The sequence below is a fragment of the Ostrinia nubilalis genome, chromosome 3 (genome assembly GCF_963855985.1).
Source record: "Ostrinia nubilalis chromosome 3, ilOstNubi1.1, whole genome shotgun sequence".
Classification (NCBI taxonomy): domain Eukaryota; kingdom Metazoa; phylum Arthropoda; class Insecta; order Lepidoptera; family Crambidae; genus Ostrinia; species Ostrinia nubilalis.
The window spans coordinates 17,879,882-17,902,001 of NC_087090.1; the positions used below are offsets into that span (position 1 = coordinate 17,879,882).

The 22,120-nt window shown below is 40.2% G+C and overlaps 4 protein-coding genes across 4 annotated transcripts in view; 3 read left to right on the forward strand and 1 right to left on the reverse strand.

The window, feature by feature from the left end:
* LOC135088106 (uncharacterized) overlaps positions 1-17,004 on the reverse strand; it is a 58,172-nt gene extending 41,168 nt beyond the window's left edge. Inside the window, exon 1 of the mRNA XM_063982995.1 lies at positions 16,885-17,004. Coding sequence (XP_063839065.1) covers positions 16,885-16,963 — 79 coding nt within the window. The 5' untranslated portion in view covers positions 16,964-17,004. The remainder of the gene's footprint in view (positions 1-16,884) is intronic.
* On the forward strand, positions 2,209-7,115 carry LOC135088102 (maltase 1-like). Its single transcript, XM_063982989.1, has 8 exons — positions 2,209-2,422; positions 2,859-3,038; positions 3,265-3,428; positions 3,770-4,146; positions 4,675-4,876; positions 4,996-5,352; positions 5,525-5,766; positions 6,797-7,115. Exons 1-8 carry the CDS (start codon positions 2,209-2,211, stop codon positions 6,867-6,869), a joined length of 1,809 nt encoding a protein of 602 aa, XP_063839059.1. The 3' UTR covers positions 6,870-7,115.
* LOC135087745 (maltase A3-like) lies at positions 11,191-13,906 on the forward strand. Its single transcript, XM_063982521.1, has 5 exons — positions 11,191-11,363; positions 12,503-12,682; positions 13,108-13,244; positions 13,696-13,820; positions 13,885-13,906. The coding sequence occupies exons 1-5, from the start codon at positions 11,225-11,227 to the stop codon at positions 13,904-13,906; spliced, it is 603 nt and encodes a 200-aa protein (XP_063838591.1). The 5' UTR covers positions 11,191-11,224.
* Positions 13,822-16,449, forward strand: LOC135088105 (maltase A3-like). Its single transcript, XM_063982994.1, has 4 exons — positions 13,822-13,961; positions 15,022-15,211; positions 15,469-15,849; positions 15,964-16,449. The coding sequence occupies exons 1-4, from the start codon at positions 13,912-13,914 to the stop codon at positions 16,294-16,296; spliced, it is 954 nt and encodes a 317-aa protein (XP_063839064.1). The 5' UTR covers positions 13,822-13,911; the 3' UTR covers positions 16,297-16,449.
* Positions 17,005-22,120: the final 5,116 nt, after the last annotated feature.

Here is a 22,120-nt window from a genome sequence, read left to right on the forward strand (position 1 = left end):
CATGACAGACAAAAATAACAAGACAATTTTTTAAACGACTATCAAAATACCGAATACACAATCAGTATTATTTTGTATTGTTTTGTATTTAGTCAGATGTGTATCTAATCGGGCCGATCTGTTTGGAAACATTAATATAATTTATTTCGGGTTTAATAGCGGTTGTCACGCTAGATACAAAACAAAAAGCATTTATCGATAGTAATGGCTACCAATCAAGCTTGCTCTATAAACATTCATGTTTACACAAGTTCTCAAAGAGAGAAAACTACAGAAGATATTCATTTTGAGAGCGTAATAAAGATGCGCAAATGGATAAAGTTTAATACAACAAGGTTAATACAACTTTCTATTACATTCTTCTCTTCATAGTTTCTATGGCTGCAATAAATAATATGGGCAACATAACGATATTTTCTTACATTTCGTTATTCGTATTTCCTACTCACTCTCACCTAGCTGGTGTGAAAGAGTGAAAAGTCCCGAACGCCGCGAGGATTAATGTACGTACTCCGTCTGCTTGAAAGAAACACTGTCGAGTAAAATGTTTTCTGTGTTTTTCCTAGAAAAAGATCCCCCGAGAAGTGGTATGAATTTATTTCAACTAACTTTACAAGTGGCGTTTTGTTACTCGCGGACTTTTATTATGAACTAGTGACTTACTAAGTGAAAACAGTGATCGATCTTGTTCTGCGACGGTTCCTTTTCTGGTTCCTTGCCCAAAGGTTACAACTTACAATCCAATGACTATTACTCTGAAACGACGCTAAAGTAGCTCAACTGTATTTAAACTCAAACATAAATTATCTGGTTCTGGTCTGATTACTAAAATGGCACTGGTACTACTGCAAAAATTTGTAATTTTACGAGATTTTATTTTTAAGCACTCCTCCCATTCCCAAATAAATCAACAGGGTCCATCATGAGTCCGCAAATTAATACAAATTCCCCGCATTCGGTGTGACGATGATCCCGATTGCCGGATTATTAATTAACCCCCAATAAAAAGGGCGACAGTCCGACAACGGGCCGCGGACGCGCCGGGCCGGGCCGGCATTAACGCATCGCTTGATGGATGGCCACTCAGAATTGAGACGCGATCAGTAAATGGCGTTTGTAAGTGGTATTGCAGCGAACATTTTATTAATGTTTAATTAAGTACCTACTGATATAATTTCCTTTTATTAACCTCACTTTCTTGTGAGACAATAAAGAAAAACCCTAACGTTAATTAAAATACATAAAACTTTAAATAATTTTAATGTGCAGGCATATCTTTTGGGGATGAATGCAGGCCGCTACCAACCGTGCGATGTGGAAGTCAATGGGGGAGCCCTATGTTCAGCAGTGGACGTCCCGTAGCTGAAATGATGATGATAATCTTTTAGGGAGGACTTACTGTTATGAAAGGAAAATGGTTTTACTCCATTTTTGTTTACATTCAGTAGATTACTGCGTATATTGTATTTTCAACTCACGCCCCAACCTTCCATCAACAATCAATAGCCTAGTGGACATCGCCGAAATAACTTTTTATGGGACAAATAGGACTACAGGTTTTCATATTTAGACGGTCCGGATACCCCGATATTGATCTTATTAGCGTTGCCCGCTCGAGCGGGGCATAAAAGTAAATAGGGAAGCCTTCGCTGGTTCCCCGAAATACCCGAGATTACGACCGGATCCCCGTATAACCCGGCCTGAGCACAGCTTATAACCGCCGTATAGCAAATAGAGTAACGTCATAGATATTCGTCTATCGTTTTAATTAATGCGCTGTTTGGGGCGGGCGATGATGTTGTTAGTGCGGCTTATTAGGGCAAAGCTCTCGTGAAATACTGGAAATGTTTACCGAATGTAGGTCGATCAAAGCTGGGATAGAAAGGTTATTTAACGAACGGGTTACTTATCAATCATCTATTGTAGTAGCATAATTAAGACTCTGGCTAAGTGCGAGTTAGTTTAATATACGAAGGACGTACGAACTATCGTAGAAAATAAGCTCCTACAGCTTTGTACTGTCTACATATTACGGTTCATGAGAAACAGCGCGCTATTAGACAGATGAATAACAAAAGCATAGGTACTTTGAGTACGAAACCCTAAAAAATACAATTACTTTATGGCTATTATTTAAGATAACATACCTAATCTATACCGCAATCTTTCATATGTAAGGCAATCCATAGGCTCTTTGGTTCAGTCACGATGAACAAGTTTTGGAAGGTACTAGGGGTCACTGTGGGGGCCCTCGTGGTGATAGGGGTGGTAGTGGGGTCCATCACGTGGGCGGTCCTGGCGAGCAGGAGTCCACCGCCACCGGAGATCCAAGATCTCGATTGGTGGGAGCACACCATCATTTACCAGATCTACCCAAGGTCGTTCAAGGACAGCGATGGTGATGGCATCGGAGATTTAAAAGGTACGAAGTATAGCCTTAAAAATAAACTGACTACTTCCCATTTTGTAATATAGTGCAGTATTTAGGTGTAATAATGGTACACGAGACAATCCAAGAAGAACTCTGTACCTAGTGAATACTTCAGTTAGGTACTCCGTGACCATGGCGCTTGAAACAGTGTCGAAATATCGGAAACTCAAAATTAAGGTACATGGTAGCAATCCCGTCAGTAATTATAATTATGTTAGTGACCATGAAAGTTTTAAACAATATAAAGCACCGTGAACTTTACTAAACACAGTCTCAATAGTGAACACACAAACTACAACTATGTAAGTTGAAAGTTAGGAATCTGTTAGGATTTCTATTTGAATTCCCAGTGCTCAGATATTGCGTCCCGTAGACACACAATCCCGACCTGTGAACTTCACGGAGTAATCGCAAACTTGTGGGGCAGGTATCACGAGCAAGTTGGACCACTTTGTTGAGACCGGCGTCGGCGCGATATGGATGTCGCCCATATTCGTGTCGCCCATGGTGGACTTCGGATACGACATCAGTGACTTCTACAACATTCAGCCGGAATATGGAACGATGGCGGACTTTGAGGAGCTGGTCGTGAAGGCACACCAACTTGGTAAGAGTTAATCACGTTACACAGTGGTACGCTCTTAAAAATGCAAAAATACATATACCTTGTAACAAAAATGGATAAAATAAGTGCTGTTTTATTTACTTATAGACAGTGTAATTGTCTAATCAAGCTTTCTTTGAAAAGATTCAGTTCATATTGCTTGGGGCAGACATTTTATTATTTTACTACAGGGGTCCATAAAATTCAAATGAGCTCTTTTCTGTTTCAGGCATAAAAGTTCTTCTAGATTTTGTACCGAACCACGCCAGTACAGACTCTGAATACTTTAAGCTCTCCGAGGCCAGAGCTCCTGGCTACGAAGACTATTTCGTTTGGGCCGACCCCCGACCTGATCCCACGAACGCTTCTAACCGACTGGTCCCATCTAACTGGGTATGTGCCTACTCGACGTTTATCCAAGTTCATTGTTTTCAACGACAAATAAAATTATGAATACATTGTACAGTAAGTAAATATATTTAGTTATGTAGATGTAATCTACATAATGGGGTTAATGTTGAAAAGGTTATGTTGGGACGTGTCAAAGAGTTCTTAAAATACAAGTTACTGAAATTAATTAGTTTTATGTTTTTTTTACGTGATTGTTGTTTTTCATTTGTACAAAACATAAAAATGAATAACTACGAAAGATCAATTCTGGATATCATAATTTATGTGTATGGTATATAAGCATATTTTGTTGCAACACTCAACTAAGTGGAAAACCATTCCAGATCAGTCAATTTGGCGGTAGCGTCTGGGAATGGAGTGAACTCCGCCAACAGTACTACCTCCATCAATTCGCGATAGAGCAAGCCGACTTCAACTTCAGAGAAGCAGCCGTCAAGAAGGAAATGCTGGACATCATGACATTCTGGATGGAGAAGGGCGCTGATGGATACAGACTTGACGCCATCCCTCACCTCTTCGAAACTGCTCCTGATGCTGATGGAATATACCCTGATGAGCCACTGAGTGGATCCTCAAGCCCCGGTCAACCCGGGTACACAACACAGATACATGTGCGGGATCTAATTGAACTCTACGACGTCGTTTACGAATGGAGAGATTTGTCCGACGAATTCAAGGAGAAGCATGGAGGTGACACTAAGTGAGTTGGTTGATTTCATTACGATGACCATTTGTAAAAAAATCAGTGACATATTTAGTGTACTCTTTTTTGGTTTGAATCTCCTCCATTAATAATAGTTTCCTAGATATCTCACGGGACAAACGGACTGTCATTAGTCGATGTTGAACGGCAGCTAAGTTTAGACCCTGTATATTTAGTAACTGAACTCTCTGGGGTAAATTGCGTTTGGATGTCCCAAAATACAGGGTGTTAGGTAAATGGGTATATGAGCCGACACTAGCCCATGTTAACATGGTCATATAAATGGTATGGTGAAGTCAGAAAATTGATATCTTCATTTTAATTATTTTAATTTCCTTACAAATCGGATTTTATAAAATTTATTTTGTATGAAAATAAAAAAAATTAAAATGATGATATCAAATTTCTGACTTCACCATACCATTTATATGACCATGTTAACATGGGCTACTGTCGGCTCATATACCCATTTACCTAACACCCTGTATAACTATAGTTAATTGTACTACTGACTGATTCTTCCAGGATAATGCTAGCTGAGGCATACGCCAACATCACGATGACGATGTTGTACTACGGCAACGAGCGGGACCGCATAGGTGCGCACTTCCCCTTCAACTTCGACTTCATCACGAACCTGTGGGCCGGCTCTACCGCCCGGGACTTCGCCTACACCATCCAGAGGTGGATGACTTACATACCGCATGGGAAGGTTGCCAACTGGGTGGTAAGTACTTTCAATTAAATTGCAACTCTGTCAATCGTGATGTGATCGCCCCCCTACTATTTTTACTGGCTCTTGACAAAATCTTACAACGAAAATGTCTTTAATTTGATTGTATTTAGTTCGGCAACCACGACCAAAAGCGAATGCCATCCAGGTTCCGTGACAACATGGTCGACGGTCTCAACTCTCTAAACTTAATGCTTCCTGGAGTCTCAGTCACCTACCAAGGCGAGGAGATTGGAATGCAAGACGGCTTCGTCAGCTGGGAAGACACGGTGGACGTAAACGCTTGCAACCGGGGAAATGAGAGCAACTACCTGGAGTTCTCCAGGGATCCCGCCAGGACGCCGTATCATTGGGACGATTCTGTCAGCGCTGGGTTCTCTACTAATGCGACAACGTGGCTGCCGGTGTCAGAAGATTATACTACAATCAATCTGCAGGCTCAAAAGGAGGCTGCTAGAAGTCACTATAAGGTATCACTGACTCTTCATGGCCTGTTACTACTTTTCTTATTTCTTTTATAATAGTGAACACTCATAGAAAGCGTTTATACACAGTCTCTCTAAGAACAAACTGCAGCTATAGCCATGACAGAAGAAGATCGCCAGTGTGTGGTTACATTTACAAATTATTTCCAACCACCAGGTCTACCAATCCATGACGGCTCTCCGTCGCTCAGAGACCACCCTATCCCACGGTCAGCACCACGTGCAGGCTTTAACCCAGGACACCCTCGCGCTGGTTCGCTACCTGGCCACCTACGACACCTTCGTACTGCTGTTCAACGTCGGCACTGCTGTTGATACTGCCGACCTGACCGCAATTGACTTGCTAAGCGGCCCCCTGACGGTGTGCGAGCGGAGTGTTCACTCGAGTAGAGCCAGCGGGTAAGTTTTCAATGTTTTTTTGGTAGAAGTAAAAAAATGATTAAAAAATCAACAAAAAAAAACATTTTACTTCTCATGTAAAAGCTCTTTAGCATGTCCAAATATAACTTTTTGAAAATTAACTCTGCCATTGCTTCGAAACTTTAATTTGGGCCAGTGTTAAAGAAAACCAAAGCCAGAAAATTAGTCCCTAAAAATTTTATTACGTAACCGATGTATAAGCTAGGAAAACAGTTACATAAACTCAGCAGTATATACGAGTATCCCTGTCAAGCAATAAAAACTAGTATATCGTAATATAAATTGATAATAACTTGAGATTTTCTGTTAAGTACTTTTGTTTCATTCTTGCTTTATCAGAGAGCAGGAAATGAGTTTGAAGCCCGAGCTTGTCGAGATGATTAACGGCGAAATCGACCGGTTTAATTTAACCGTCTGTTTCTGGAAGCTTACTGGATATTTTAAACATTATTTAAGTTAGTAGATATGACTAGAATGCTGTCTAGTACGCTGTACTTAGATGGAAAACTTTTATAACCTTGACTTTTTGATAAGATATTAATAAATATGGTTCAACAGGGAAAGTTCTCGACATACCACCAGCCAAAATATTATTTACAAAAGCGCAATAAAAAGATTACGCGTTTGTCTGTCATAAAAGTGATAACGTGAAGTCATTTATTTATGGTGCCGTAATATTGTTCGATGACGTTTCAACATGTGTGGAAATCGTGACCTACTGTAGCTCGTCAATCTAAATTAGTTTCAGATGTTCCAGGGTTCCGTACAAGCTCTAGAAAAAGATCACTCTCTAAGAGCCAAATCACACGATGCGTTGTGGCGTCGCACCGCAAAGAATACGCCCGCAACGAATCACTGGACCGCTCGTGTGCCCACCACAGATATTTCTATGTAACACGACGGACCAAAAATGCTCTGTTGCCGCAACGTATGGCGTGCTTTGGCTCTAAGAACATATCTGTCTGACCGGCAAAGATGGTGATGATGAATCCTTGTTTTTTTGTTACAGAGACACGATAGAGCTTGGAGAAGTGACTCTACAGCCAGGAGAAGCATTGGTTCTTCGGGGTCCGCCTGTGTAAACAAGAACGTACCTACTGGACTTTATGTATAATACTCGTATCTATTACCTCGCAGTCCTTTGACTCTATATTTCACTTCGCTATGAGTTAGATTGCCAGAATTCCTACTCAAAGTATTACAATTCAATATTAAATATTACCTTCAAATTGCTAGTGGCTGATGTTTGTAGGTTTTTTGAGTCGCGGTACCTACTGTTTTGTAAGTGAAGCTAGATGTAATGATAATATTTATAAATTATATTAATAAATGATGATTTATCACAAAATCGCATCGCATCGCATTTTAATTAATTTCACTATCATAATTGCAGTTGGTGCAGTGCGATAAAAATGCGACTGCATCCGATCGTACGTGTGATAATTTTCAATTCCATTAATTTTTATTTCAGCAAATCACTGATGTAACGTGGCAAATGCTTTCCTAAAGCACTGCATAAGGAGACTAGTACTCTACTAACTAATATTGTTTGTCCAAACGCTATCACCTACGGCTAAGCTGTATCTACACTTAACTTAGTTTACATTGCAGTGAAAATACTTGCTTATTGTAGTACTTAAAAAAATGAAGCGCCATCCGCATTAGTTTCGGCTTAGCGATCAAAATAAACGCAACGGAGATAAACTCGAGCGAACAACAACTGCTAACGAATATTTATCGCGCAAGTTTGTTCGACAGTTCGAGCACTAGCGACGCTCGCGACACGACACACTTCGTACTTCTTTTAAGTACTTGCGTGCGTACTCGAGTATCTGGTAAGTGATTGACGCATTTCCAAATTATGAGCACCTGGGTCTGTTCATAAATTACTTATGATTTATGTATTCGTCTGAATATACTCATGTATTATCGCATGATTTCGAACACTAATATCAGTATGTTATCGTGTCACACCTTGGTTGTGGCCTTTGGTCACAAAAATAAATGTTAAAAGATAAAAACTTTATGTGAAAGGCCGAAATTCACGCTAGCAGAAACTGATATTGGATAAATTCAAGAAAACAAAGAAAAATATTTTTTTTTATGCTAGACAAGGCAGGTATTTGACCGCAATCGCACCTGGTGTTAAGTGAGATGCAGTCTAGGATGGTACATACCTACATATCTGCCCTGTAAGTGCCTATTCACTCTCGCCTTGAAAACGCCCGGATTAAAGTGTATTTCCTACCTAATATAACTTTTTAAAAAAATAAAACCGACTTCAAATGCGTGAACACAAAAAAAAACTAAAAATTAAAAATATTGCGTATAAAAAAGTTCAACCCCAATTTTCCACCCTTGGGGGTGAAATATTTTCTTCAAATTCGCATGAAACCACCCTTTTGATAATACCTATTCAACAAAAAAATTATCGTTCAAATTGATTTATAATCGGCGGAGATATTGCGTATAAAAAAGTTCATCCCCAATTTTCCACCCTTGGGGGTTGTTTTTTCTATTATTAAATTTAAATGGGACCACCCTTGAGGTATTACCTATACGCCGAAAAAAGATTTGTTCAAATCGGTTCATAATTGGCGGAGTTATCGCGTAACAAACATAGAAAAAAATAAAACATACGGGTCGAATTGATAACCTCCTCCTTTTTTGAAGTCGGTTGAAAATAGAAACGATACAGTCATTTAAAACCCCTTTGAGTGTAGAATACCTTATACACTTCCTGACTAAAAATCCTTCTACTCTTGAATGTGTTATTTCAAGTTTACTGAAAGGAGGAATAATGGGTGCCTTCAATCTAACCAGTATAATTTTTTTAAATAAAAAACATACGGGTCGAATTGAGAACCTCCTCCTTTTTTGAAGTCGGTTGAAAATAGTATAGTAACACAAGTCCGGATTCAACCCAGCGAGTGCACACATCACTAAGCGTAACCAGCGCCGCGCAAATTGCCGCTCACAATGGCCCGCATTATACTGCACGCTGTAATTTGTCTCCGCCTGTACCTGCGTACACTCGGCCTGGGACGGATATGGTTCCACTTTTGATCTTAGTAATTAGTGATATGGTACTTGCTTTACTCCTCCTCCGAGAGGTAACCTCTCAACTATATTAAAAATACAATTTCTAAAATAGGCGCAATTTGTGTGGTACGTAACACACGAATAATTAACTTTAAAAAAAAATAAAACCGACTTCAAATGCGTGAACACAAAAAAAAACTGAAAAATTAAAAATATTGCGTATAAAAAAGTTCATCCCCAATTTTCCACCCTTGGGGGTGAAATATTTTCTTCAAATTCGCATGAAACCACCCTTTTGATAATACCTATTCAACAAAAAAATAATCAGTCAAATTGATTTATAATCGGCGGAGATATTGCGTATAAAAAAGTTCATCCCCAATTTTCCACCCTTGGGGGTTGTTTTTTCTATTATTAAATTTAAATGGGACCACCCTTGAGGTATTACCTATACGCCGAAAAAAGATTTGTTCAAATCGGTTCATAATTGGCGGAGTTATCGCGTAACAAACATAGAAAAAAAAAAAAAAAAACATACGGGTCGAATTGAGAACCTCCTCCTTTTTTGAAGTCGGTTGAAAAGCAAGTAAGTTTTTATCAAGAAGATAGCTCCTATAGGTCAGAAGTATTGTTGTAGTTTATTTCCCCACTCCTAAAAAATACAATTTTTCGACTCCATCTGTCGCTGCAGCTCATTCCTGCAGCCAAGAATGCTCGACAGAAACGTACGTCTCATTTTTGTAGTTATCGTAATTTAATTTTTGGTGCACAAAGTAGAATATGCCCAAAGTATGGATCTTAAAAATGCAAGATTATAATGAAGAATCTGAGTCAGTGCAACCTAAGGAGTTTATATGACAAACAACCTACTCATAAGGGCCCCCTTGAACCAGCTCTAATATCCGAAGCCGAGTGTACCTGGCCGGACTAGGAGGGTGTGTCACATCCGACTAGTGATGGATTGCTCTGATGCTCGCCCCGCTGGAGATACCGAGGCGTTCAGCGCCGATACTCCAGCTCGACGTATTACAGATTGTGTGAGTTGAATGATAGGAAATGTCACTAACATTGCGTATGCCAGCGAATAGTTCGTGGAAAAAGAAAATATTCCATACATCAACGGGCAAAAGTATTTTCCTCATTGATACTTTGGAAAACGAGTGCCGTCATTGGCTTTGAATATTTACTTTTCTTTTGTCCATTCACTTGAATATTTCATTTCCGATTGTAATCTAGCTATCATACCTTTTCTTCGGCTGAAATTAATTCATCGATAAAATGATATTTCTATTCTTCGACAAACTCTAAATAAACTTAAGTTCAATATTTCAACCGTGTAACAGAGCCTGAATTATTAATCGCCGATTGAAGTAACTACGGTGTAAATTACCGCTATTATTTTCCGATGGGCGTTCCTGTCGTATCATACATAATTAGATACCAAAAGTAGACCTCTATAAAATGTTGTCTTGAGGCCGAAAGCGTTGTAAAATACATAGACAGGGTGTGATCTTGCTAGAGCAGGGTGCGACAGAAGCGTACGGCACCCCCGGGGCCCGTAAAGAGCGGACGTTCAATCAGGAGCGAAGGGAGACGGAGCGGCGACGCCTAATGCCCTGTGCAAGAAACATGGCCACTAATACCCTACTTCGTTAATATAATTAATTCACAATGTCGTTAACACAGTGCACTTCGTTTGGCACAAGCTATTAATAGGTACAAACGAATGCACAATTTTTGTTGCTTTAGTATCTTTTACAACTACTTATGATGCCACAGTACAAACTAGATGTAGCGTCGTCCGCACGTAGACGAATGGAATCAATCCATTTGTATAACACACTGAATCACGGGCGTAGCACTTTCGTACAATGATCAAATTAACTCAACGTTGGAAACAAGAGCAACTCGAGTCCGAGTAAATTAGAGAATAGCCGCAAAGCTCCCTCGGGGCACATAAAGGTGCGACCATTCAATCAAGGCGCGAAGCAAGATGGAGTGCCCGGCCTCGCCGCTGACAGTGGATAATGTATTGAGCCAGATACATGCGCGAGCCCTTGAAGCTATCATCGAGGTATACCTAGCTATGGGAAAAGCAAATACCCATTTACGAGATAACGCAACCGAATCCCAATAGGGAATGCGTTAAAATGTAGAATGGTAATTTATACGCCAGCCACGTAGACAATGTGAATTTCTGTTACTAAAATTAAATGTCCTAATTAAGCAGTCTAGCCTAGTCATATCTATTTGAAAGATTTATAAACAAAATACTAGTTTCAGCTGATACCAATACCAAGAACTCAGTTCCGATACCAAAGCCACCACAGTCTACATCACTAGAGTATATTCGAAAACCATAATCCAACGATACATCCGATGAAAACCTGCAAGGATGTGGTTCGGTGCGCTCGCGTTGTCTCTGGCGCTGCACTCAGTGGCAGCAGGCCCGTGGTGGGCCAACGCGGTGTATTACAGGGTCCTGGTGGACTCCTTCAAGGATGGGGACGGAGATGGATTGGGGGACTTGAGTGGTGAGTGTGCTAGCTACTGAATTAACAAGCCTAGCCTTTGAAAGATACCTACCTAATTTAAATGTGTTCCGAAAAAAAAATACTCGTACTAATTACTTGACTACGGAGTGCTACGAATTTTACAACAAGGCTTCAGGGGAAAAAGAATTCCTAGTTTAGAAGAAACTGTTGAGGCATCTGTGTAATTAAACTGAATAGAAGTAACACGCGTTCTTATATTATTGGAAAGAGAGGAGTGCAAGATGAGGAATATTTTGAACTTTACAAGAAAAAGTGGTATTCTCTATTACCTTCTTAAATAACAAACAAATCTTTGGTCCCCCTAATTGTAAGTTTACTCGTCTGCCAACGTTCCAAGAGCAACATTAATTGTCATTTACTCATTGATGACTTGCTGCTTCTGTAAATAAGTGCCACTTGTCCGGACATGTGGCGTGCGTATCATTTGTCCCTACTGTACCGTCCATTGTGTAGCCAGTATGATTGGCAGTGCAAATTGTGTGATGTAATTGAAAGTTTAATGCGACTGCATTCATACACACATTATGTATTGCTTAATTTTTTCATACTTTCTAGTTTCTACCTTCATATATGATTTTTAAGGAAATAGATTTTTCATTAATTACTGATGTTAAGCAATATTAGAAGGTACATCGGCGTAACCATTTCATTTATAATGTAGTTTGTATTCGTAATACCTTATCAAACAAATGGACGTTCATCAAAACCAATATATAAGTTCGTTCGTTCGTTCGTTCGTTTCAGCCAAATGACGTCCACTGCTGGACAAAGGCCTCCCCCAAGGTTTTCCACAATGAACGGTATATATAAGTAACTATACTTTAATAAGTTTAATATATTAGTCAAAATCCAACGCCACTTTGGTAATAGTGGAGTGGAATCGAACCCTTGAGTCGAGAGAACCTAAGACTAACTTAGGTTCTCTTGACTCAAGGGTTCGATCCTGCATGGAGTGAAGGAGGAATCAAATGTGCGCGAAAACACATTCTTCAGGACATTTTAGGGTTGATTCTAATTTATTATCACCAGAAAAATAAATATAATGTCGAGCTTTGCAAGACCCGATACTTAAATCTTGGAGTTGAAAAGTAAAAAGTTTTATTTCAACTGAATTTCAGGAGCAACGAAACAAATCAGCTATGTTCGTGCGTTAGGAGGTGACGCTGTGATTCTATCGCCTCTGTCGGCGAAGAACACTGACTGCTCCAAGCCAGGAGTCCTGGACTTTGCTGAACTAGACCCGCGGTATGGAAACATGGGGGCCTTGACCAGCTTATTGGAGAAAGCTGCTAAAGTTGGTAAGCGTTTCGCATAGAGAAAACAAGTAAATAAATAAAATAGAGAGACACTGGTCTAAACGCGACGTTTTTTATATGAGTTACATCACTGTACTCACGGCTTGACGGCTATTTTAGTAGAAATGGAATGCGAAAGTTTAAAATCTTATAGCCGTAATTATCTTTTTACTGCGCAAAATTCGTAGTTAGTAGGTAATTAAATCCTAAATCCTACAGTTATTAAACAACTCGAAGCTTTGAAGATGGATAGTAAATGTTTGTTACTAATCGACGCAAAAATCACTGAAGTTATTTTGATAAAACTTGCCAATTTCTCCAACGGCAACGACTTTGTGAGAATAGACAAAGGTTCATTTTTCTTTTAAGTAAATAAAACCTAAACTTCAAGCAATTATTCTGTTTAACACCTATAACCGATTTTACAGATCTAAAGGTTGTGATCTCGCTCTACATCTCAACAATCAGCACCGCGTCCGAATGGTTCAACTCAAGCGCGAGTAAAGTCACGGGGTTCGAAGACAGACTGGTATGGCAGGCGGGGAGCGCTGATCAAACACCGCCGGTACGTATCCAGTAAATTCAATTGTAAAAATGTGATTTGTGATATACGAGTACTCGTAGACAATCCGATATTCGATTCGAGATCGTGCTTGTTTGCATCCGCGAGATACGAGTACAAAAGAGAAGTTGATAAAATCAAAATTGACGAGTCTAGGAATTCCAAACGTCTTGCGGAGGCGCGCATTGCATATGTGTATAGGCAGTTAGGTAGAGCTTGCCGAAAAATGGGTGTTTTTATTAATGGGATATTATAAGATTATAAGTGCACAAAGCTTGTTTAAAACTCAAAAAGTGATGGATTTTTAGTAATTTAAAGGTGTTAATATATTATGTTAAAGTTTTGGGCGTCATTTTATAATAGTAGACCACTTCTATCTTAGGAAATCTTATCACAAAACTGCAAACTTAGAGACATCCATTTAACATATTATTATTTAACGTTATATTTCCAGGTTACAAATGGCGTGGAATCGTGGATATGGAATGAAGAGCGATCTGCATACTTTGCTGCTAGAGACAACGAAGCATTGGTGAACTTTTGTTCCGAGGCAATGGCGGCGGGTTTATCAGCTGCCCAGTGTGCCTGGCTGAGAAGAGGCTTCTCAGGAGTTCTGCTGAATCCCGACTTTCCCTTCAACCAGAAATGCGGCGAGAAATTGCTGAGAAAAATGACAGCTGAGGCCATGACTTGTGCTAGATCATCCGCTTTGGAGACCCCGTAAGATTTTATTGAATTTTGAGTCTCAGTTACAAACTGTGTCTCTCCAGTCTGTTCATAAATTAAGTTATACGCAAAGTTTGTAGATCGGGCTCGATCACGGCATCATCGATACTATATCCTTCCTTCCTTATATCTGGGCAAGTCCTTGTAAGTATTATCAGGCCTGTTCATCTCCGCGAGTTTACATCGAAAACAAAACACGCACGATGGCCCACCTACAGGATACTATTCGACAAGGCCTCAATAGTGTCTGAGTTTCTTGCGCTGCTTCTTCTCAGCACTGGCCCATTTATTGTCCTGAAGCAGTGGTAGGGTTAATACTGGGACGTGTAAAAGTGCTTTTTTAAAGCCTACTTACAGAAATAAATGAGTTTTACTGAGTTTTACTGAGTTTTTATACGAGCGAACATTGACTCACGCACGCGTATTCTTGTGTATGATGGAAGAAAATAAAGGAAATGGTGTACGTACTAAATACTGTGCAGTATTTAACTGCCTAAATAATAAAAACACAGAATGTACTTTTTTAAGTTACCTCAAGACACTAAGAGGTAAATAAGTAGTTAATATCATTCATGATAATTCATGCTAAATCATGTATTTCCTCCGCCATTTTCCGCAGTTTGGAACCTCACGTCACATCATTTTACCGAAGTCAGCCCTATAGCTTCGGCGCAGTGCCGATCACTGACGTATGTCAACAAAATGGTGCTTGACTCTTGAGACAGGCTAAATTACACCATATTGTTAATGACATTGAGCATACATTTTTTTAAATACCTTCGCGAAGTAAAACTTCTGTACGTAGTACTTATTATTATTCTGTGGTATTATTAGCAGTAATTCTATAATATGGTTGTTACCACAAACTCTTGTCTAGCTTGTAATAGTCTCATATGCGACTATAAGAGCCGCCATAGGAGGCTGTTGATTCGACAATTTTTTGACCAAACTGTAAGATTTGACAAAGTGATCCGAGTCGAGAGAGTCTAATTTTCATAAAGGACTACGACAAAGCGTTCCTTTAATGATAATGATGATAAATTGACCCTTCCAGGGTAATTCTAGTGGAGTCATCGCTAGATTCCCACGCCGCATCTGGCTACTACGCGGACGGCGGCGTGGGCGCCAACAGTGTGCTCAGCGCGGCGCTGGCGCAGCCTGATGGACTGACGGCCCCGGACGCCGCCCTGGCCTTCTACGGCGCACTGCTACACGCCCCCCAGGATGCCACCCCTACTTGGATTGTAAGTAGTCGATGGTAAAGTTATAAGAGCCAAACGAGCAGAAAATGTCTCGGAAAAGTTTAGCTCTTGTACTTTCTTCAAATAACTACAATTATGCATTTTAATGTACAAATATGAAGTAGGTAGGTATATTTACGCAAGAAATAGCGTTATCAAATGTACGTAGCCGAATTTGTTAATTGACTAACGCTTCCTCTTCAAACAAATAATTTCCTTTCTATTGGCCGGTATAAAACATTACTTAATAACATTTACAGACGAGCGCGCCTAGTCAGAGCCGTATAGCGACCCGCTACGGCAGCGAGATGGTGGACGCCGTGAACCTCTTGGCCTTAATCCTGCCTGGGGCCGCGGTTATACAGCAGGGAGACGAGCTGGGGGTAGCCGACACCATCTTGGAATGGGCGGCGTCAACCAACACCTGTTACCCTGGCCCAGCCGTCCCTGCCGCCGCGCCATTCCCCTGGAGCGACGCGGCCAATGGTGGCTTCACAACAGGGGAGCCGTGGATGCCTCTGGCGCCGAACTATAGATATGCCAACGCTAAGACCGAGTTCGCTAACAACAACAGCCATGTGGGGGTGATGAGAACTGCTGCCGCGATGAGAACGTCTCCGGCTATAGGACCGCATGTAGACGTAAGTATATTTGGTAACGGTATATTATGTTAAGATAATTTAAAATTCACCTATGACAAAAATTATATCACTGGAAGTTCATCTCCTTTGATAACCTACAACGTATCTTTACAGATAAAACGACTGGGGAACGCTTTAGCGGTACTCCGCTGGGGAGGGCCCGGGTCTTTGCTGGTCGTGGTCAATTTAGGCCGAGACCACGCCGAAGTCAAGCTCTCGGCCATCTTCGGGTTGCCTACCCAGATGACGGTGGCGGCCAGCTCCGCGGGCTCGAGTCTGTCCGTCGGGTCTCATATACCTGTTGATAAAACGCTCAAATTGGCCCCCGGGGAGACCCTCCTCTTAGCCGGGGGCCCACGCCACTGCGGGGGCCCGGGGCCCGTCGATAAAATCACAAGCAAACTGGCCGAAGGCTGGCAGAAGTTGAACCAATACTTCAATAACTAAAAGCTTAAAAGTTCCGATACGTTATCGGCGCGTACTACGAGTACAAATAAAGTTTTACGAAACTAATTTGTGTGTAATTGAATTTGTAGTTACCGAAGTTTTCGATCATGTTTGTCAAGTTTTATGTCTATCAACTAAATAATTTCCTTGAAAGTTTTCAGTTTGAAACCTTTCTAAATAAGACTGTGGGTTAATTTAGGCGATGTGTACATTTGTACAAACGACAGCGCGGCGTGGCGGTAGTCTCTGGGGATCGTCATTGCGACACAAATATGAAAACCGCTTCAACCCCAACTAAGTAATGAATTGAATTCGGAATCACACCCACACATAGAATCGTACGCCCTAGTACGAGGCTTACTCCATTTACTACTATTGTCTCCGTGACCTATTTCCGATGCGGTGAAAGAAACTGCAGTTTCATGCGGCGTCGAGGTGCTCACTTTAATTTTGAGGAGTCGGCTTCGGTGTGTGGATCGATTTTTATTTCTCAAATTTCCATTAGCCCGCGAAGGTTGACGCCGGGTTTCGGGGTGGTTTTTGAGAGGAATCTTGAATAAAACAGTGGTGAATATTGAGGGTACTTACAGAATTTGCTCTTCTCGGCATGGCTGAAGGTAGTAGCGGCGAGCGCGGTGAGCAGAGAGAGGAGCGCGCTCGCCCTCATGTCGGGCGGCGCGGGCACGCTGGGGCCCGGCGCGGCGCGGACTGGCGGGCCCTATCGACCGCCGCGCGCGCCTGCGCCGTCCGGCCCCACGCCGCGGTGTTGCTGCACCCGAAAACAACAAACTTACCGCGGGAACTGGGTCAGCTCGCCACCACTACAAGGGTTGAAGTTAGGTTATTTGATAACTAACATTTGTTTCAAACTTTTGAAAAATGCGCGCAGGCTTCTTCTTTTTGCCAATTAAGACTGCCCGTTGGAAAACCACAAACAAAATCATTCCGACTTCTGTCCATCTCTAATATCAGGATAAAAATTTAGTCAGACCAGACCTAAACTATCATAAGAGTGAGCACAATAAGGTTTAAAATAATCTGAAAGCTTTCGCCATATCTTACACATTCTCAAGATGTTTTCTTCAAACAAAAGCTTTTTAAACTCCATAAAAGGCTCTTCTACCCCTAAAATAACACCCAAAAGCCTTTTATGCTCTTCATCCTGGCAACACCAAGCCTCGTGTGTACGGCGTCTAGCTGGCTCGCGCGGAGTGACTCACACTCATAGGTACAGCCTCCCGCCCGAAGCAGGTTTTTCGTGACCCTTGTTTACAAAGTATCACAGTTCAGTATGGGGTAGTTTTTCAGCGGAGGGCGGTACGTGCCGCGCACTCTTTCGGGAGTGAATGAACGACGTGTGCTACGCACGGTATCGGCTGCACGTAGAATGAACCGAGTTTACTGACGCTGTTTTTTAATATTAAATTGGATGTTGACCTAATTCCAATAAACGCCTCGCAGGTCAGCCGACGGATTAATTCCGATATTTCGACATTTTCGGATTGAATCTGGGATTGGGATGAATTGGGAAACAGGCAATTTGCGTGATCAGTTTGTTTTGAGTAATCAAGATATTTGAATTTTATTTTTTGATTGCTTTCGGTAGGTATTTGCTAAACTTAATAACGTAGTAGCATCGTAGTTAATGCAGAGCAAATTAAGCCTAGAGAATGATACGTACCTACTCAAAGTCTATGAAAGCTGGTGTTGATTTGTACACTACAATACAACATAATAAGTAATGTATGGTGCCTAATGTGTATTAAGCTAAATATACACTCACTTTTTTTGGGAGTCGGCCCACCACAAGTGCAAGTCAATGGGGTTTCAACCGACAACCTCCTGATTGGACAGCCCGATGCATAAGTCGTTGTCCATCGGGATGAAAAAATTTCTTTCGTAAATTAATTATACGAGTATTAACGCCAATCAATCACAAAAAAAGAAGATGAGAACAATTCTATAAAATAAATATAATTATAAATGAATTATAAACTCTTTTATAACCTACCATTATTTGCTCAGCAAGAGGACTGAAAAACATTGTTGCAGTCCTAAAACTAGCTTAACTTTATCTGAAATATACTAAAAAATCACACCAATTACCTTGCCCTTAACTAAGTAGAGACACTATGGCGACTAAATAATGAAAAACTTACATTCCATACATTAAAACAAAAGTCTTAGTGTAGAAAGTTATTTTAATAAACCATTAGATATTGATTTTTATGACAATATCTACATGACAGGCAGTATTTATCGCTCAAATGTATTAAATAGGCGCTGACACGAAACATGTTCTAACAGGTGCCTATTAATACCTATGTATAATAATAATCATTGTGACCTTTATTACTAAAATGTTTCTTTCATACTCTAGACACCTCCCAACATTCCCGTTTTCCTTTTCCAGCGAAAAATACGAATGATGAATCAAGCTGATTAGCAATAGGAAGAAATAATATTATTATTTAATAGGAGAAGTAAAAGAATAAGCTTCTTGGAACTGGTAACGTGGGCTTATCAATATCTCATTAGGGCTTATTTGGTATCCGACTCTACATAAAGGTGAAGAAATGGTTAAAGTAAGTGTACCTTATTATTACGTTTCGATTTACTCGCATGAATACCATGGATTACAAAGTTTAGAAAACCCAACATTCTTGCTCGTAGTTGCTAATATGAAAGTCTGTAAAAAGTACAGTTTATGTCTTTTCTTTTCTTATGGTAATAACATTAATTTGATAAAAATATCAGAAGCTATGTTTTTCTTACTGATGGCGTGATTTTTTCATCCAGTGCACAAATCAATGTGATTACCTATACATTGAAAAGGTAACGTTATTTTTAGCTGCAACACGTGCAAAACCAATCTGATGCATGCCAGTCGTAAGGTTTCTGTGTATAAATAAATGTGTATTGTTTCTTTACTCTACTTGCACGTAACCAGTGCAACAGGAGAAAAACTGAAAACATACTTTGCTTAAAGAAATCAAATTATTTGGATTTTTCCTCCAAAACTCTATAAAAATTATACAAAATGTAATGTACCTATTATTATATTAGGGGAGATCTTTGCCCAGCTGTGGACATCATTTGGCTGAAACGAACGAAAAAAAAACAAAGACGCAGATAAAAAATTAGCAATAATAACTTCCAAGTTACAAAACCAATATCAGAACATAAAACAAAAAAACAAAATGGCTGCCGTTAGATAACAAAAACCTCGCCCTCTAAAGTCGGTGTCAGTCTCGAACCTCCGAGTCGCGGTCCACTACCGACGCCGATTCCTCAAGTGGACGATGGGAAGGTTCCCTAGCCGCGGCCCCGGCCCTCGCTTCGCCCACTCCAATGAAGGGCCACTTCAGCACTCGATGGCACTCGCCACGCGAAGGTATCTTTACAAGTAGGATTAACAACCAATCTGAAGTCTTGGATTCGGTCGCCGACAAATATTGACCAGTGGATTTGGATGGCATTATGGTAATACCACAGACCTTAAAATTGGAACTGTCAAATGAATAGCAATTGCCCAACTTGGACAGTCATGGACTGTAGGTATGTTAGGCTGAATAAATTATCGAAATCTACGGAGATCGGTGGTCTCCATACTACGACGTAAGCTATGGTTGTAGGTTCAAGTCCTGTTGGACCCGTGGAAATGTCAATTTGATAATAAATAAAATAAATAATAAAATAAAATAAATAAAAAACCCCCGTTGCCGCGTTGGTGCGTTGGTACCCGCTGAAAACCAGCATCGTGACTTGACGACCTGTGTCATCAGCCTGGGCGCCTTTTCAGCATGACTCAATTATGTTAACCTCTTTAGATGTATGCACCTAAATGTTAAATGCTGAATAAAGATATTCTATTCTATTCTAAAAATCATGATAAGCACTCGCATTTATCTCAGAGACATGTGCTGTATTTATAACCGTAGTGATACTTAGTTACAACAGAATATTGCAAAATTCCCACGGGAAAGGGAGTTAGCGGGAAAAAACATGTAGTTGTAATAATAAAAATAATTTTCAGTCAAATTGAATAGGCAATGTAAAACTTGAATTTTCAAAACGGTAAATATCGCAATATTAGCACTAAATACTCTTGAGTTAAAGTTCCTATACACTCAAGTGCCCGCACCTAGAGTACCTTCCTAAGTATACAAGCACTTCAGTCGGAAAAGCAAAATATATTTCTTACAAAATTTTCAGTTAACTGCGGAAATAGTTCAGAAATAGCAGAAAATACCATTAAATAATATTTTGTTCCGAATTGAAACACTAGACTAATTATAAAGAAGCACTAGACTACTAGACTGACTGAAAGAGCGTTGCTCAGTTCATTTCAAAGATGACTCTCAAGTTAAATGTTCGTTCCTTTCAGTTGTCTTTCTTGTAACTTAATTAGTATTAGGATAGCATGATTGCGCAAACTTGTTTCGATCGCTGTATGTATACCGAAACCCGAATAGAGAAATAATATTTTAGCAATTCTAGCAATTGATTGATTACATTAGTACACATGTAATGTTACTGTATTTCTATTGACACATATTTGTACCAATATTTTACTCATCAGGCAAACAAAAATAAAGGAAAGCATAAAATAGTTTCAATTGAAAAACATCATGACTCAACTGACCTACATAGTTACCTGGAAAAAGGACTAAACTACCAACGCTAATCCGTAAATTTAACACCGAACAAAATCACAGTCAAACGCCACCCAGTGCACTAATCGGGTATCGATTAATTACGTGAATCAATCATGATTAACCTCCAAAAAAAAAGATAAAAAGCTTTTAAGTCCAGGATCAGCAGAGGTCTCGAATACCAATCAGCCCAGGAAAGGTAGTGGCTGTCCCTAGGTACCCCAGACCACCGCTGATGATAACGCCCCGCCGAAATTCGCGGCTGGTTGTACGTATCACGGATTGTTTCGCGTTATCACGTTATCAGTGATAATTTCAGGTGAGCTACGGACGCATTGATAATGGGCAGATTTAATTGTGGCGTTAATCAGTTCGGTGTGGTGACGTCACGGCGTCGTAGGTACTACAGGGACTGCGTAAGTCGTGTTATAAGTTAAGTCAATTCTCTACATTATTGTGTATGCTAATAATCTTCCCTTCTCTTTACTATTTTTTTTTATTGATGGATCTATTTTGGATTAGCCCTTTGGGACTAACATGTAGCAAGAGCTGAGAACAAGTTGCCAGAATTAGGTTTAATTTACTAATGTGTCACATGAAGAGTATGTTAAATACCTATAGGATAATAGGACTTCCCTTTGTGTCATTTAGCCTACGACACTCATGATATCAAGCAAGATGTGCCTACATGCAAACTCCATTATGCTACAATGAAACGTTCTACAAAATACTCTTGGAAAGCACAAGATCCCTCGTTTCTGCAGTCGCGTAAAAATATTTCATCTGTAACATTAAATAAGGTTTGTTTAAAATGAACCGAAACCTCCGCCAACTCGTTTTTATTATCTGCGTAAATATTTTTTTAAATGCCCAATTCCATTGTGAGACCACCAAGCGAGATGGTATCTCACTCGATTGACGTTCGATTTATTTATTCGGCCATCTAGCATTGTCCGCCACCCTGTATTCTTTCCTGAAATTCAGAGATAAGGTCATTTATTTCACAGCGGCCATTCCCTAGGGTAGCTATAGATTTGTTTTGCAAATATACAAGGTGTTACATTAAATCACGCTTGAACATAGCGCCGCCGATCCCACTAATCCTATTGTACCGGGTATTTACGCACATTCAAATCAACAGCTTGAGTATGATTTAGTGGAATGTAATT